Genomic DNA, 17,167 nt, shown 5'->3' with positions numbered 1-17,167 from the left:
TTGTATGAGTTATTAAAATCAAGAAAGCACTGGAAAGTACAAAGACCAAACAAGCCTTACATACTTACAATAACATTCACCTATTATTTTCTCCTTTTTTGTTGTTGTTGGATTTTTTAAAACTTATTTTATTGCTATTTAATTTATTTATTTTTTTTATCTATTTTGCACAAGGGCTGTGGCTTTTTTAAGTATACAAAAAGAGAGGGACAAAAGAAAGAAAAAAGTATGACATGATATTAAAAAGCTTAACAAGCTTAACAGAAGTGTTATTATGTGATTGACAGAAAAATATATATGTAAATGATTTCTGTGCAGCAAATTTAATTTCATTAATGTAATGAAAATGATGCAGATATTAGAGACAGAAGGGTGAAAACATGGAGCCTGAACTGATGCGAGAGTATCTTCCCTGCTTGAGCAGCACAATTAGCGCCAAAAACGTCTGCTGTAACACTTTTTTCTAAAGCTGTGACCTCTGACCTCTTTAAAAAGGGGGCACATTCAAAACCAAACAAGCCTATTCATAGTTACCCTATTTTGTTAATTTTGTTGATGTCTTAATCCACAAGAAGTGCCTGTGTAAGCAACGCTGCACAGAATCAATGTTAAGCCTCTGTGTACTGAATAATTCACTGTATACAAAAATGTGTGACATTACAATGCAATGGTGCTTCTTGTATCCCTTTAACCAGCAGGCATGCATTTAACTGTGATCCTAAAACCTGAAATGTGTTACTGAATCTCTGCTTCATTACTTAGGAGCAGCTGTCGGCCCAGCAATCACTGAAAGTGCAGTCTTACAGGATATTAGTCTGAATTATTGTCTTCGAAATCCAGATATACGGATTTGGGTCTTAAGAATTAAATGTCACGGTCATCTTATTGGGCTTATTAGCAGGGTCACATCGCTCTCTCCTCTCTCCAGTTGCACCACAGTAGAGGAACTTTGATTTTCTTTTGCTATATTTTTTTGAAACTGCTTGTGTTTACCCGTGGATATTTTGGACTTGAGTTGGATTTGTTTCAAAGCTGTAGATGGACCACTGACATTCATACCAAGAAGCAGTCAGAGCACTCAGCAGATCAACACTGAGCAAAATGCAGCACCTTTCCCTGAATGATGGAAACTCATCATCGTCTCACAGCTCAGTCAACACAGAGGTCCTGTCTCGGACCGGCTACACAATACTGTCCATTATCATGGGTGTGTTCTCTTTGGCGGGGATCATCCTCAATGTCCTGGTGATCGTGGTGACGGTGAGACACAGACAGCTGAGGCAGCCGCTCAGCTACGCCCTGGTGAACTTGGCCGTATGTGACCTGGGCTGTGCAGTATTTGGAGGTCTGCCCACCACAGTAACCAGTGCCATGGGATACTTCAGCCTGGGACGTCTGGGCTGCACGTTAGAGGGCTTTGCTGTAGCCTTTTTTGGTGAGTCTGTCCATTACGACTATGCATGCATTGTGTGTGTATTACTTACAACTTGGTATATGTTCTAATTTGCACAGTGGTGGAAAACGTGAGATGATTTCCTTAAACCCCTAAAGCCTGGATCGACAGATTTTTGTGCCATGTGCAGATGCCTCTCACAAGCTATTCAACCCTTAAAATACCTGAGAAAATTGTCTGGATCTTTTTTAAAAAAAAACATGGGCGGAAAAGGAAATAAACAACTTAGCAACAAATGTCTGACAAATTTTGAGAAATTAGTAAAATGTGACAAGAAAATTACCTGAAAATTAGTTTTGTTTTAGAATATTAATTTTAAATAAATAAACAAAAAAGGAAAAGAAAAGTCAAGAAAAGGATATTTATAATTGTTATAAAACAAAAATGTATCCATACACTTTTTTTAATGTCTCCTCAATTTGTACAGGTTCTTTTGGGTTTGTTTTTTTTCAACACAAGAATATGAGTTTATTAATTTTTTTATGAATGGTTAACCTGTATAAATGAATGAAGTGATGCTTCAAAATGTATTGCACTGTGTATTTTGTAATCTGTTTGCCATCACAGGTGAAAATATCCTAAATGCCTTAAGTATCATTGGAAAACAGTATGTTGAAAACCTCCCAAGAGAAGAGAAGAACATTCTGTGTAAATAATCTATACAATGCATCATAAGATGATTGTATTGGAAGAAAATTGAATCTGTATGTTTGTCCAATTCATTTTCGCTGACATTTGGATCCACTGTCCATTCCAAGGCATGGATGTTTGTTTGTTTTTTAAATCCTGAGTACAAGCTATATATAGGCCTATTTATAGGATATTTTGACATATAAAAGTAATATATATTTACCTGAAACACAATTTAAATACAAATGATGTACTTTAACATTATGATTAAAGACTGAAACATGTCTCACTGTTCGTCCTTACCCCATGGTCTGCCATGCTTGATGAGAAAGGGGGTGTGGCTCTGGTGCAGTCCATTTTAGAAGACACGGAACACTGTGATTGGCTTACAAACATCCAATCAAATTACTTTGTGCATTTGGGTGGGGTCATATGACAGTAATCACGAATCTGGACAACCTGGAAAAGTTATGTCCACTGGGATGGATGGGGGATCTGAAGGGTTAGGGGTCCAACACCCTACAAAAGGGCCCCAAGAGAAATGTGGGGGCCTTGGAAGATGATTAAAGAAGCTGGGAAGAGAAGGAAACAAAGGTCTGTTATTCAACTTATTTTTTTTTAGTTTTCTCATATCACAGATATCTGAAGTTGCTTTTTGAAAGGCATCACAAGCAATGATGGTCAGAAATCACAGGTTTGATTATTAACAAAGAGTAATATTTTGGAAGACTATCAGATGTGTTTTATAGGAAATTTTTAGGAGAAAAGTATTAATGAGTAAATACAGCCATGGGCGGACTATGAGACAATGGGCCCCTGGGCTCAGATATGCAAGAGGCCCCACCACCTCTCCTTCACAGAAGCAAGACAGGAAGACAGGAAGCAAAGACTTTATGGCTTTGTGGTTTTGCCACTTTTTTGTTGTTGCTTTGCATCTTTCTTTACTGCATAGACGTTATGCATCTGTTTGTGGCTTTGTGACATGACTTTTTGTCTCTTTTTTAAAAAAAAATGTAGTTCCTTTGCATCTCCTAAAGCCCTTGCCCTGAAACTTTATGCCCTAAATTTACACAAAATGGATAACATATTTTATTGTTATTTTTTACAAAAATTGTATTTAATCTTAATATATTCCTTCTTTTTTAGGTATAGCAAGTCTGTGTACAACAGGAGTAATTTCTGTTGAACGCTACATAGTGGTGTGTTATCCCATGGGTGCTGTCTTGTTCCAGACCAGGTACAGAACTTGCCATTTCAGATTTACTTGGCAGCATCACCCAAACGTCCAAACTTCCACCAGCACGTGACACACCATCTCTGTTGTCTGCAGACATGCTGTTGCTGGAGTGGTGCTGTCTTGGCTGTGGTCGTTTGTGTGGAACACACCACCTCTGTTCGGCTGGGGAAGCTATGAGCTGGAGGGTGTCAACATCTCCTGCGCCCCTAACTGGTACAACCGGGATGTCGGAAACATGTCCTACATCATCATGTACTTTCTCCTTTGCTTTGCTGTGCCCTTTTCCATCATCATGGTGTCTTATTTACGACTTCTGTGGACCCTCCACCAGGTGAGTCATCTATTAGTTAGGCATGCGGGTACATGAAAGATGAAAACATGGCAACGTGTATTACAGTTGCTTTTACTAGTTGTATCACAAAAGTAGAAACCCTGAAAGGCAGGTGACAAAAAAACCCCAAAACAACATTCTGGGGATCTACTGTCTAATTCTGATCTAAACTGTTTTCTCTCCCGTGTTTATATCTCAAGAACAGGTTAAAAAAAAAAAAAGGTTTTATCAGGGTAATCTTTCTAAATTGCTGAAAATAAAACTTTGGGCAAGTGACTGTCAGGATAATTTTTCAGGTGTTTGTTGTAATACTCATTTCATCCACAAGAGGCTGAAGTGCACCACTACCCCATTTCTAAATAGATTTAAAAGCATTCATGTTTTCTTCAAGGTGAGTTTTAATTTAAAAAGAAAAAAAAAAAGAAAACTCACCTTAAAAAACAAACCAAAAAAAAACAAACGTTTTTTTTTTTTTTATGTGAAACTGCTTTATTCAGTTTTTTTACTGCTGTAAATCATCAACCTCTGCAGAAAATTCGGCTTCCAGTAATAACTCGAACATGAAGGAATTCAAACCGGAAGAAGTTTCAGCTGGTTGCAATCTGCAAAAGTCACTGTTAGATGCTGCTAAATACCCCTAAATTTTGCACACTGTTTAAAGTCTTGTTGCTTGAATTTTGGTTTCCAAGGTGACCAAGCTGCAGGTATCTGAGGCTGGCAGCACAAACTGCATGGAGGTGCAAGTGGCACGCATGATAGTGGTGATGGTGTTGGCCTTCCTTGTGACTTGGCTGCCGTATGCTGCCATGGCCCTCGCTGTCATCCTGGACCCCAGTTTAAATATCAACCCCATCATCGCTACAATACCTGTTTACTTGGCTAAAAGCAGCACCGTCTACAACCCCATAATATATATTTTCATGAACAGACAGGTAAACCTTCATCATGCATATTTATACTCACAAACACAAAGAAAATACATTTAATCATGTACTATTATTGAACATGTGATGTGTGTCTCCAGTTTCGAGGATACGCTGTTCCCATTGTCCTGTGTGGATGGAATCCGTGGGCCTCAGATCCACAGACATCTGAAGATGAGACCACAGTTGCTTCACCCAACAAGAACCAAAGAGTCTCACCGAAAGAATCTTTGAAAGAATAAAAGTCTCCCCTTTGTGTCATTATGAGGCAGCACCTGATCATCAGAATTACTGGACTGCAAGGAAATTTTAATTTCACAACTTTAAGAAAATATTAAAATGACACATGAAGACACACAGCGATAACAAGAATGATGGCAGCTGTAAAAAGTCTGTGCAGTACCGTTTTAAAAGACATTAAAGACACCATTAATAGGAAGGAGGAGACATTAACATGTGAAACACTACTGATTTTCAGACTGGTATGTTTTCCTGCAGCGGCTGTCACTGCGTTTTATGTATTCTGACAATAAAGACACCCCCTCTGTCTTTTCTCTGTCATGGACAGTGTTGATCATGTATAATTCTTTTGATCTCACCGTGCTGATTGTGGAAGTTGTTGTCAAATACACAGAAAGTAAAGATTCAAAGTTTCAGAGATTAAAGATTTAAATCAAAGCTATTTTGTTAACTGTGAAGTACTGAAACAGCATGGGTGTTTTGCTAATATTTATGATTTGTGTGCACGTTTTTTCTGCTTACTATTTATAGTGCTAGCAAACACTAAAATACCTTTCCTTAGGTCTCTCAGACCTGGGGGTCCCCACCCCACTAGAGATCACCAAAGCTTCACAGAGGTTTGCAAGGACTTCTCTATTTTAATGTGTTACAGAAAACTTTTAACATATATATATAGTAGGTCTATGTCTCAGCAATTCATTCATTTTTGTAAATAAAAGTTTAGATTAGATTAGTCTCTGGCTTTAGTTTAGATATTATATTATTATTCGAGATATAAACTTAAAAAAGTGTAAAGGCACATTGAAGACCTGAACACAAGCTGTATTCACAGAGCCTTCACACTGCTAAACAGCACAAAGAAAATGCAGTAAACTGCCAAAGCCCTGTAATAGTGAACAGTGAGCAAATTATTGTAGTTGATGTTGCAATCTTTCACACTAGGGACATATGTTACGTATTTATGACAAGAAAAAAAATTCATTACATGATTTTTATTGTTTTATTCGGTGTACACATCCCCTTTGCTTCTTAAGATCTGTGCTCAAACAAGGTACACAACCCTCGCACACAGACCTCTGTCACCTTTATATGACCTTTATGGCTTTCATTGATAAAAATCAAAATAATCAGTGTTATACTCCTTTGCAACATGATACTTCACTCCAGCCTTTTGGATCCAGCATGTTAAACAGCAAGAAAAAAAAAAACAACCTGTCATCACTTTAGTCAAGTCTCACAGTTTGATCATTCACAGTCATTTCTCCCTCTCTAAAGAAACACAAATGCAATCATACTCTTCCTATTACCTTGGCTTTTTATTGATTACAGAAATATTGCTATGACTTTCATTAAGAAAAAAAAGCAAAAAAAAAAAAAAAAAGCCAGAGTGTGAATAGCTGTATCAAACCTGTACACTTTAGTATATACAGAGTGAGGGATCATCTATGTACATGCTACATACTGTCACACTCTGAGTAAGTAAGTAGTCCTTCTAACAGGCAAAGACAAGGGATCACTTCACCCTTTGTGAAACAGTTTCAGAAAAGGAAGCAGAAGTGACCCGAGGTTGGTGCCTAAGGAACAGGAAACTCCAGTCTGCACTCATGGGATGTCTCGTAGATACAGTACATGTTTACAAGTCAACTGATTGGTTTGGTTGGAACAGTTGTGTGCTTGAACACCTCGTGCTTGGGGGATTGACTTCGGCCATGTTGTTTCTGGCAGCCTGGAACAATATCAGCAGGAAACAACAGTATGTCCAAGTGCTTCAGGTCCTGCTAAATACTCCGAGATGTTAGTGCCCAGTTATACAGGCTACAGTTAAAACTGTACTATGCACCTTGAAGTTTTGAAGATTTGTCATACAAACTGATCTGGTCCCAATGCTGGCAGCACATGACATTGCTGCTGAATATTAGGTTGTCTTCATCTCATTAAAGAGTATAGTCTCCAGAATCACTTGCCCAGGTTTTTACACAGTGATTGCACTACAGGGCAGCTATCAAGTAAGTCCCTTCTTTCCTCCTCCTTTGCATTTTAACACAGAGCCAAAAGACTGTGGCATCATGCTGCACCAGTGTGTGATTTTAAATAGCATGCCAGCATCGCTGAACCAGAGGAGACATGACAGGTGTGACATTTAACACAACAGCATCAGCCTCTTGTGTGACATATTACATATTAGGGCTGCCTCTTGGAAGTTGGTGATTGGAAACGTCAGTCGGAGACCACTGAGTCGACTGAGATGGCCTCAAGACGAGAAGGTTTTTGTTTCTGTGCAGTGTACTTCTGGGGACGCTTTGGCCCCCAGATTTTGTTATGGAGTGACTGCTCTTGACTTTCACACTACTCTTTGGTAATAGGACCTGCGGACATGCAGGCAGTGGCACGGAGTGAGAGAGAGAGCTCAGAAATTGTGAATTTACAGCTCACAGCAAATTTAATTCAATACAGTCTCTGGCTTTTGTTTTATATCTAGTGTCTGCAAAAAATGCTGTTGCACATTTATGACCCCTGTCATTCGTACCATTAGCTTGTTTACTACATTACGTGAATGCCGCTGTATAATTGAACGTCCCTCTGAGCCCATACAAACTTAAAATTTCATAAGAAAAACAAAGTGAATGGCTAAATATTTGTATTGAACTGCCATATCCGTTTCAACTGGTATAATTCTGAGTCAGGTTGACCCTATTACATACGCACTGTGTGCCTGGTCGTGGTTCTTAATTATGTTTAAATTCTTCATTGAGCTGTTTTTAAAGATTAATTTCTTTTTTTTCCTCGAGACAGACAATAAAGAATCAATATATCTATCAATCTAACTCTTTCTACACAATCGCAATGGAGTAACATGGCAACAACAATTATTTAACTCCCTGTTATATGGTGGCTGATCTCATCCTCTGCTCGGAGGGTAGGGAGCTCCTGAATCTTCCTGTGTTCCCAATTTGCGAACATTTGGAGCCACTGTTCTTCATCTTTGAGTTAGCCACTAACTGTTACGAATTGCCTTTTAAATCTCCCACTGTAGGTTACACACATAACATGTAATCAAAATGTCACACCTGTCCTGTCCATGGTCCTGTCCTGCTGGCTGTCCTGATTATACAGACACCATGTCTGTGCTGTTACTATCTTCAGTGGCAGATTAAAGGCAAGACAACTTTCTCCCCCCCCCCATTTGTACCTTATATACAGAACAACAACACTGCAGAACAGCACGATATTCCCACCTTGAACAGGCAGTGTAAAAGGGACTACTGAGGAGCCATTTACAGGTTTATGTGGTGTTTGGTGTTAAGAAAAATCGCTCATGTCCCATGCACAATTTAAAACCAACTGGAGATACTCCTCTTCCAGCAACAGCTATTTCACATACCAACTGAGTGTTAAATACACAAACATGCTTGAAGAATCTGATGACATGGGCAAGGTAGTCACTGAATAGCAATGTTATGGTCAAATTAACAAAGTGACACCGAGGACTGACAGGTCAATGCTAAGTAATTCATCTGCTTCACATACAGTTTGAACCAGCTCACAAAAAGGGGGTTTCAGGTCATGATCGACACACTCTGTTCTACTGGGGGGACATACAAGACCAGCTGCTCCTCACAGCATCCACAAAATGACACTATAGCAATAAGTCCTGAGCTCAAGGAATGTGCAACACGTCCCCAGCCAGTCGCCACACTGTTCCGGTTGGGAACACAGTAAAGACTGAAAACAGCATCCTGGAATTATCATTGCTTCTGACAAGTAAAAAGTATGATCATATATACAGATTGAAAAATAAAGAGTAAAAATAAATGCAAGTGGAGTTGCGGGCAGGAGAGGGTTGGGGTTGTTGAATGGTCTACTCTAAAGAGGTAAAATCAGGTGCAAAGTTTTTGAACACCCACACATCACACAACAAATCAAGACAACTTCTGAGTCAAGGCAAACGAGGAGAGGGGGTGTCTTAGAATAAGCACATAAGGTTTTTGTACACTTGCTTTACCTCTCTGTCTTTGTTGAGTACTGAAACAGGAGCAGCGTGGTTCTTTTACAGCATGTGAGCAACGTGACGAATGCGATCATTGTCTCCTACTGCTTTGTGAGTGTTTTATAGTGTCCAATTCCAGCGGTGAAGGTATCTGTCCTATATGGTTAGTGAGTTTCTCTTTTTTTTTGGTTTGTTATTTTGATTCTTCTTCAGTCTAATATCTAGCATGTACTTTACATCCTACTCTGCTTAAGTGACTGATGAGGTAATGACAGCCACCCTGACCCCTAGTGGACAATAAGGTGCTAAAGTTTATCTCTGTAAACTCCACTCCTAGACACTCTTAATTTTCAAGTGAACTCTGTATGTATGTGTGTGTGTGTGTGTGTGTGTGTGTGTGTGTGTGTGTGTGTGTGTGTGTGTGTTTAAGAGAGAAACAGAAAAGCAGAGAGAAAGAGAAAATGTGTGTGTTGTTTGTGTAATAAAGGGCCATAAGGTTAGGCGAGGGTTTAGGGTTGAGGTGCAATATTCAGAGTTTGGACTCAGGCTGAGGCGTGTTATGAAAAAGCAGAGTTGTACAGCTCAGTCTCTTTATGTACAACAACAGTCCGAACAGAAAAAGAAAAGAAAAGCGCAGGAGAGAAAGTGACAGATTTTTCTTTCTCTATCTTTGCCTTTGAATCACGTCTCACTCCTTCTTCCTCACTGCTCACTGATGCAGTAAGTTCTGTTCAAAAAAGCCCACGTCCTGAATGCTGCCCTCCTCTGGACAGCAGCGGTAGTAGCAGCAAGGAGAATCTTGTACTCTCCCACTTTTCCTCCAGCATCTCAACACTTCTCTCATCATTAAAATTTTTCTGTCTTTAGGGTTGAGCTAAGTCTTTATTTTTTATCGTCAAGTACGAATACTTCAATCTAAATTCTGTGTGGTTTTGTTTCCATGTTGCTGTATGTGTTTGTGTTTTTCTTCAGTTTGTGTGTCGCTCCTTCAGTGTGTGTGTGGCAGGGTCAGTGAATGTATGTCTGACAGGACAGCTCCATGTGTCACTGTCCTCCTCACCTCAGCGCCCCCGCCAGCACTAAAATAACACACTCTGCCTCCTGCTCTTCCCCTGGGCTGAGAGAGAGAGAGAGAGAGAGAGAGAGAGAGAGAGAGAGAGAGAGAGAGAGAGAGAGAGAGAGAGAGAGACACAGAGAGACAGAGATGTGGAAAAATGTCAGGATATCATTTAGACACACACATGCACACCACCACACGCCTACTAATTTCACTCCATGCCCGCAACACAAAATATACACTATATGGCCAAAAGCAGCTAATTATAACATCTGAGTGCCTGAAACTAAGGGTGCTGCAATCATAGACCGCATAAAGGACGTAGTTTTGTGATGTCACCCACTGGTTTGTGGACTCCCATTTTGAAGCCTTGAGTTCAGCATTTCGGCAGTTACCGTCTTAGTTCTTGGGACCCAGAAGTGACCATATTTAGGTGAGAGGTTAAAGCTGTTAAGGAGTGAGGGGTGGATCTAAATCTCAGAATGTGGCGATGCCTTGCAGACAGCCTCTCACTCAAGCAGTCCCACCCTTAAATATGCAGAACTTTGCGCCTTAAATAAAATGTAAATGGGTGAGTTATTAAGTTGTACAGTTGTCATGGATGTTTAAATGAGCTATAGAGACCAAAGCCATTTTTGTGCCATGCTACAAACTTTTTATTTCTGCAGTTTAGTTGGCCATTACTCTGGGAATTTACGTTGTTTTGGAGCCAGCCTTTAGTGGCCAAACAGGTTTGAGAAGAGGACTGTTGCCATGCTGAAAATGGAAAGGACTTCCTCAAAACTGTTGCACACTATTGTCTAAAGGCCAAGGATGATACGCACACATAAGTATTAAGACAGATACTTTGGCCATATAGTGTAGCTGTGGTGTTATTAGTGCTGATAAACAACTGATCCTTCGCTAGGCCCCGTCCTCCTTGGTTACTATTGTCAAATGTGTTACACTCTCACATCCGGCATGTCAATACAGCATTTTCAACAATATCTTGAGAGATATTCCAAAGGAAATAATAATACATTTCTGAAATAATTGCTCTGTAATATCAGTGAACAGAAAGGACAACAATATGCATTTGAGAGCTACATTTACAATATCATTTGCAGAGTGTAGTAAGACACTAATATTGAGGACACTAATATTGAGGGAAAAGCTTGCCGGTTCCTAAACAAGCATCTTGACAATTGACATCAAGGGCAAACTTTAGAGGGACAACAATGTTCTTGCACAGCAGATTAAATTATTATATTGTTTCATTTTGAGCTACCTTGACTCCCTATTGCATTCACTATCAGACATATTTTAGCCCAGTGCAAGCAAAACTAAATTATTCTGCCTTTGTGATGGTTTAACCCTTTGAAACCTGAGCAAACTGACTTGATTTCTTTCAAAGATATGGGAAGAGGGCAATGAGAAATAAAAGAAGAAATATAAGATAAATAATAAGTAAAAAGTAATTTAAAAAAGTAAAATTACCTGAAAATTAGATATAAAAACACAAACAAACAAAAACCTAAGGTTTAAAAAAGGAAATGAGGAAATTACCCTGAACGAGTGCTTAAAATGTATAACAATTTTGTAAAAGTTATTTTAAATATGCAATTATGATCATTTTAATAGTTTTCTCTATCTGTTTCTTTTTTCCCAAGACACTTTTTCCTTAGATTTTTAAAAATTATTTTGTAAATCGAATTTCATACACTTTGTAGAATATTTCAAGTTGCTCATTGCCCTTTAGCGTGTTTTTGAAAGAAATCACACCAATTTGTTCAAGGTTCAAAAGTTTAAATACTTGTGAAAGGCATCTAGTAGCAGCACAAGAAAAGCCTCAAATTGTAGCCTATATAGCTACCTAACTTAGCAAGCTGTGAGTGAGGTCTTCCACGTGGTTTAAACAATTTCCAACATCTCTCCTGTTACGTTTTTGGCTTAAGAAAAGTGAAAAATACACCACACCCTTCTTAACTTAAAAGTGTCTTGCTTTCAGAAAGGCAGGCTCCATATGCCCAACGTTTCCCCTGTTCTGACAGCTTTACAGGCATCCTCTTCCTCGGTATGGTTGCTAATGTGGGACTGGACAGTGGCCGTCTAGGTAGGGGCTTAGCGAAGAGTCAAATTGGATTGTATCGTTCTATAAACTGTGATACTGAGTGTAATCTCATGTTGCTGAAGTCATACTTACCAGTTACCACACTGCAGTAATACAAGCAAACCATAACCATGCTAATAGAAAAGGCACTTGTAACACACAATCAACCAAACAAACACTACACCAAACCCTCACTTACAGACTCAACAAAAAGGCTACATCTCTCGCTGCAGAAACCTAAACAGGACTGCAAATGAAAAGAATCAAATGACTCGATCCCCGTTCTCTGATCACATTGTTTTGTGAATATATCGTCGCCCCTTTCATCCCTGAAATAAACGTTGGGAGTGGCTCACTCTGAGAAAAAGAGGATTAGGTAAGTGAAAGCTGAGATGATGCAGGTGGGTGCAGGGATTGAAATGTGAGGGAGGGCCAGCAGAAGCAAGAATGGAGAGAGGAATTAACAAAGAGACAAAGAAAAATAACAATAGAAAGGCTTAAGGGATGTGAGTTTAAACAGGTAACAAATAATGTGTTGTTTCAGTTCAGGGAATGAAAGAAGGGAGGTGAAATGTACCAGCATTTACTCCAGTTCAGCAGTTGTGGGAGACATACATTAAGTGCATATGGACAGAAGAAAAGAGGCCAGGTGACAGCCAAGGGGGACTGAACAGAAGACAGACAGAGTGAAAGAGACCGTATTTACCAGAACGGTAGGGGCCACTCAGCCAGTGGAAGTGGAGGAGAGATTGTGACTCTGAGCCCTGGGATTGGCTGCTTCTCTCTGGAAGTACTGCGAGGGTGCAGAGCCTAGCCTATGGGCCATTGCTTTTTAGGGTTAGGGTAGAAAGGGGGGGGAGGTTGGGAATATTGAGGTGTTACGAAGGAGTTGGGCACACAAGGGAAATAGAAAGCATAAAGGAGAAGATGAACATTGCGAGAGAAGAGAGCATGGGTACCAAGATAGAGAAGGGACAGTTTATCAGAACATGACAGAGAGGCGGCAGAAGCAGAAAGAAAGACACACACACAGACTGAGATTGCGATAGAGACAGAAACACTGAAATACATCTAAACAAATGTCAAAAGGGCACATCAGGAATGCACAGTTAATGTATAGTGGTTCACACAAAGGTAATTCTCCAACTAGTGATGTAAGTGCTAACTCAATGGTTGGGTGTCATTCTTATTTTGGTTGGAATCTTTTAAAGGTCCAGTGTGTAGAATTTATGGGGGATATATTGGCAGAAATGGAATAAAAAATAATAAGTTTGTTGTGAGGCCTCGTTCCGACGACCAGCTGTGGCACTATTTAATTCAACAGCATGATCTTGAGTGTGAAATCTCTTTTATACAACAGTTCTACAAGTGCCATTTAAAGGTTAACAATAAAAGCAACAAGATATTATATATTTTTAATATTAATAATTTATTTGGCTCCACTGAAAAAAAGTAACTCTGCAATTGGACAAGGGCTGGCCTGTTGCCAAGCAACACTTTGGAGCTAAGTGTAGATGGCAAGACTGCAGTCATGGGGAAAGGACGTCCAGCTGAAGGCCAAGCAGCCGAGACATTTATACGTAGTATTTAATCATTTCTTACACCGCACTGTAACTTTTGTTTTTGCATTTCATATCTGTGGTAGTACTTTTTTTTTTTTTTTTTTTTAAGCTTTTTTTGGATTTGTTTTTAATTAAGTTTTTAATTACAATAAAATGTCCCTTCATAATTTGTTTATTTCTATGTCTTGATGCTTTTGAACTGCCCTGTTGCGAATTATGCTATATAAATAAACTTGCCTTGTCTTTGTCTCTTGGTCAAGGTTTGTTGTTTATAAATATGCTCTGTAAATAAACTTGACTTCATGCATAGAGCTTAAGTAAGTATTACACAAATTACACTTTTGACCAGATGGTGGCACTAGGTGAAAAGATAAGGGATCACCAGAGTGGTTACAGTTTAGAAAAAAGTCTGAGGATCTCTTTTCTCATGACAATTTTTCATCTATGAACCATGAAAGTCTGCACTAGATTTTACAAACATGAACTTGAGTGTGTTGGTGTAGCTGTTGGGATTTAGGTATCCGTATGTCGTGGAGGTACAAACCTGGTGACAGACTGGGAAACTGTGTGTGACATGTATGACCACACAGTGACATGAGAGACGACATTAAGCAAACAGAGAAAAAACTGAAAGAGGAGAGGAAAAGGACAGGGAGCAAGACCTATTCTCTATTATATCCCCTCATTTTCCGCAATCTTTTCCTCCTCTAATTTTCTATCTTGGAGGACTTACTTGACTCTGGGTAGACTGAGGACCTCTTCCCTGGATCTTTCTGGAGCTGAATGCCTTTTACAGAGAAGATGGATGCCGCTGAAAATAACAGAGGTTTGGTGAGACAGTATTTTACACTACACATGTATGCTCAATATGCCTAACTGTGTTTACTCACTGTCAGCCAGTGTTTGAACCTGCTCCCCAAAACTTCTGAAATATGAGTGTCTGAGAGCATCCTCAGCTGATATTCTCTTCTTAGCCTCAAACTGAAGACACATGAAGACAAAAGGAAGATACAAAGATGTGATTGTTACTTTTTAATCCAATGCATTATGTGCAAGTATTATGTGCAACCTTCGTTACCTGTAGAAGCACTGAAAGCAAGTCGTGACCATCGTTGTCTATCCTGTGTCACAGAAAGCGAGAGGAAAAGTGAGTAAGAGGAGAGTTTGGTATAAGTGTAGTCAAACGCTGAGCTAAGCCATTTGAAGCAGTGTAGTGTTCCTGCCATTTCAACAGAGACGGAAACACTTGACCACAGTTCCTGCTGAAAATCAATCATCTTATTACATCTAGTGTATCACAGTCACTTAAAAGATACACGGTACTCAGGTGTCCATAGGAACAACAGGTTTTGCTGGCTGCAATCATTCCTCTTGTCTATAATGGCCATTAAGAGATCTATCCCTAAATGAATTTTACTGCAAGTGATGGCTTACGAAATCCACTTTCCTCACTCTGTGGTAAAATACCTTGCAAAGTTTAGCTAAAGCTAGTATAAGGTCTCACTCATAGTTGGACAAACCAAGTGTTTACTTTCCAAAATTACAGTTTCATCAGTACAAACGTTCCTCTTTATGTTACCAGCCTTCCAGCCTAGTACAACAAGGGAAGACTATCCAGGGAGACAAAATGAGAGAATTTCTAACTATGTAAGATATCCACGTGATTTGTTTGATTTCGATGGCTGAATCCCTTATATTAGCCTCAATGTGGAATGTATTTTTGCACATAACTAGGGCTGTGGATTTTGATCCCATCACTTCCATTGCAAGGTCATCGGGAAAGCATTTTTAAAGGCCAGTAAGATGCACGATCATTATAGTTTGTGTTAGATCCATTTCTAGTAAGCAGTTATAATTTCTTTCTTTCTTTTTTTTGATTCACTTAAATGTGTCACCTGACCTGGCATCTCAGGAACCTCTTATTAAAGGCAGGTGTGCTGAAATTAGTCGACAGCGTACAAGACGCCATGGGCTGTGTGTTGGGTTAAAAATAAGTTTATTATTTGATGATTTTGTTTATTACCCCATTGTTTTGAAATTGTTTTTTTGTAAAGGCCTTTTCAGTTTGGGGAATGTTTGTTTTGGTTTTTTTAATTTGTTTTGAAGCAACAGTCTGAAAATGTGTTCATAGCTTCACCCAGCGACTATCCATATATCCTTGAAACAAATCTACTCTTAAACCACCCGAAGCACACCAGATCATCAAACAGTGATTACAAACAAACCGACAAGTCAATCATGGCTGCCATTATGGCATTTTAAACCAATCTAGAAGCTGCAATGGTGTTTATTTTTCATTAGTTTTCTATTTTTATTTTCATTTTCACACCTACTTTAGGATTTTTAGTTTGGATTTAGTTAGCTATAACAACCTTGGTATGGACACAATGAATGATTAGGGCAACAAAACCTATTTCTATGATCAAATGGGCATCTCTTTTTTTTGAGACAAGCTTTAAAACATGCACATGCAGCCATGTCTGTGTGCACGTTCTCCCACAACTACAAACCTGGGAGCATGGTTGACAAGGGGCTCCGGGTGGTATTGGGGGAAATTGTACGTCTTGAACTCTTCACTGGTGGTGATACCAGGCCAAGTCTCCTCTGTTGGAGTACCTGTTAAAGATCAAGAGGATCAGTCAACATGTTATGCAGACTGTGAAAAGCATGAGTGTTAAAAAAGCAAATCCTAATCCAGAGTCCACTGGTGTCATCTCACCAAGGATGCGAAATATGAGGTGTAGCTCGTCCTCCACAGTCGATCCGGGGAAGAGGGGTCTGCCAGTGATCATTTCATAAAAGATACAGCCCACACCCCTGGACAAAGAGACAGAAACAGCACAATAAGCCAACACAAATTAGTCCAAAATGCAGCACTTGTAAAATCTCTGTAGGTTCTTGCTTGTGACAATAACAGACTCTGTGTTTATACTGTATACATGGCAACATTACAAGGTTAAATTACCTAAAATTGTGCAATAGAAATATGTTGAGGTGTAATGAGTTTAAATAGTGGCACTGAAAACAAGGAGTTCATAACTATTTAAATATAAAGGAAATCTAAAAAAAATATGGAAATGACCCTTAAGTATGGTTTTTACTTAGTTCCACAATGTTCATATAATCCATGAAGTGCACAGTGGAGAAAAAAAAACCAAGTACCTTAAACTAAAGCTTCTTTCTACTCAGTCTTCTTAGTACTGTAAAGTTATATATATATATCACACATACTATCAAATATAAGACAGCCCATCGAAGCAACGGAGGGGAACTAATTCCAAATCTGAGTCCAGAAAGAAACCATATAAATTTTAATTGTGAATTATGAATTAAATATTTTATAGCACCCCCAAACCCCAGATTTCCTTAAAGCCCACTGTTTACATTTTGCCCCTTAAGGGGAAAGTTCACCCCTTAAAAAATACATATTATTCACAACAAGATCTGTGGATTATCTTGAGCACCATTGAGCATGCTGACTTTACAGCTCAAACTAGGATGACGGCATTAATGTTTACATTTTGTGCTGCTACAAGCATGACCTTCTCATCCATGAGTAGATGCATGCTTCCTTCTCTGCTGTGATACAGTTGTTAAAAAGAAAATAGATCCTACATGAAACTGCTCACAACAAGGTCTGTGGATTATCTTGAGTAA

At 39.1% G+C, this 17,167-nt stretch overlaps 2 protein-coding genes across 11 annotated transcripts in view; one reads left to right on the top strand and one right to left on the bottom strand.

Moving 5' to 3' along the window:
- Positions 1 to 1,092: 1,092 nt before the first annotated feature.
- Positions 1,093 to 4,816, top strand: parapinopsina (parapinopsin a). The gene is made up of 5 exons (XM_042492516.2): positions 1,093 to 1,435; positions 3,230 to 3,320; positions 3,414 to 3,651; positions 4,341 to 4,583; positions 4,676 to 4,816. The coding sequence occupies exons 1-5, from the start codon at positions 1,102 to 1,104 to the stop codon at positions 4,814 to 4,816; spliced, it is 1,047 nt and encodes a 348-aa protein (XP_042348450.1). The 5' UTR covers positions 1,093 to 1,101.
- Positions 4,817 to 5,791: 975 nt separating this feature from the next.
- The window catches only part of LOC121947316 (cyclin-dependent kinase 17-like), a 53,643-nt gene continuing 42,267 nt past the window's right edge, over positions 5,792 to 17,167 (bottom strand). For 6 of the 10 annotated variants that reach the window (XM_088082099.1, XM_088082103.1, XM_088082104.1 and 3 more), the window contains 7 exons: positions 16,230 to 16,327; positions 16,021 to 16,126; positions 14,589 to 14,631; positions 14,401 to 14,491; positions 14,244 to 14,321; positions 12,655 to 12,776; positions 5,792 to 9,919 (listed from right to left, as the gene is read on the bottom strand). In XM_088082099.1, coding sequence (XP_087938225.1) covers positions 12,673 to 12,776; positions 14,244 to 14,321; positions 14,401 to 14,491; positions 14,589 to 14,631; positions 16,021 to 16,126; positions 16,230 to 16,327 — 520 coding nt within the window. In that variant the 3' untranslated portion in view covers positions 5,792 to 9,919; positions 12,655 to 12,672. Of the gene's footprint in view, positions 9,920 to 12,147; positions 12,196 to 12,654; positions 12,777 to 14,243; positions 14,322 to 14,400; positions 14,492 to 14,588; positions 14,632 to 16,020; positions 16,127 to 16,229; positions 16,328 to 17,167 lie in introns of all 10 variants that reach the window. The other 4 variants (XM_088082100.1, XM_042492312.2, XR_006106070.2 and 1 more) reach the window with 3 other exon arrangements.

Source organism: Plectropomus leopardus, chromosome 9 (assembly GCF_026936395.1).
Source record: "Plectropomus leopardus strain MGB_pleo_1.0 chromosome 9, ASM2693639v1, whole genome shotgun sequence".
In the NCBI taxonomy this organism is placed as follows: domain Eukaryota; kingdom Metazoa; phylum Chordata; class Actinopteri; order Perciformes; family Serranidae; genus Plectropomus; species Plectropomus leopardus.
This window is presented reverse-complemented; position numbering and strand designations above follow the sequence as displayed.

Excerpts from the sequence above, each read along its gene's own strand:
- parapinopsina (XM_042492516.2), top strand. The coding sequence starts at position 1,102 with ATGCAGCACCTTTCCCTGAATGATGGAAACTCATCATCGTCTCACAGC. Across the intron at positions 3,652-4,340 it reads TTCTGTGGACCCTCCACCAG|GTGACCAAGCTGCAGGTATC; the intron begins GTGAGTCATCTA and ends TTGGTTTCCAAG. Across the intron at positions 4,584-4,675 it reads ATATTTTCATGAACAGACAG|TTTCGAGGATACGCTGTTCC; the intron begins GTAAACCTTCAT and ends GTGTGTCTCCAG.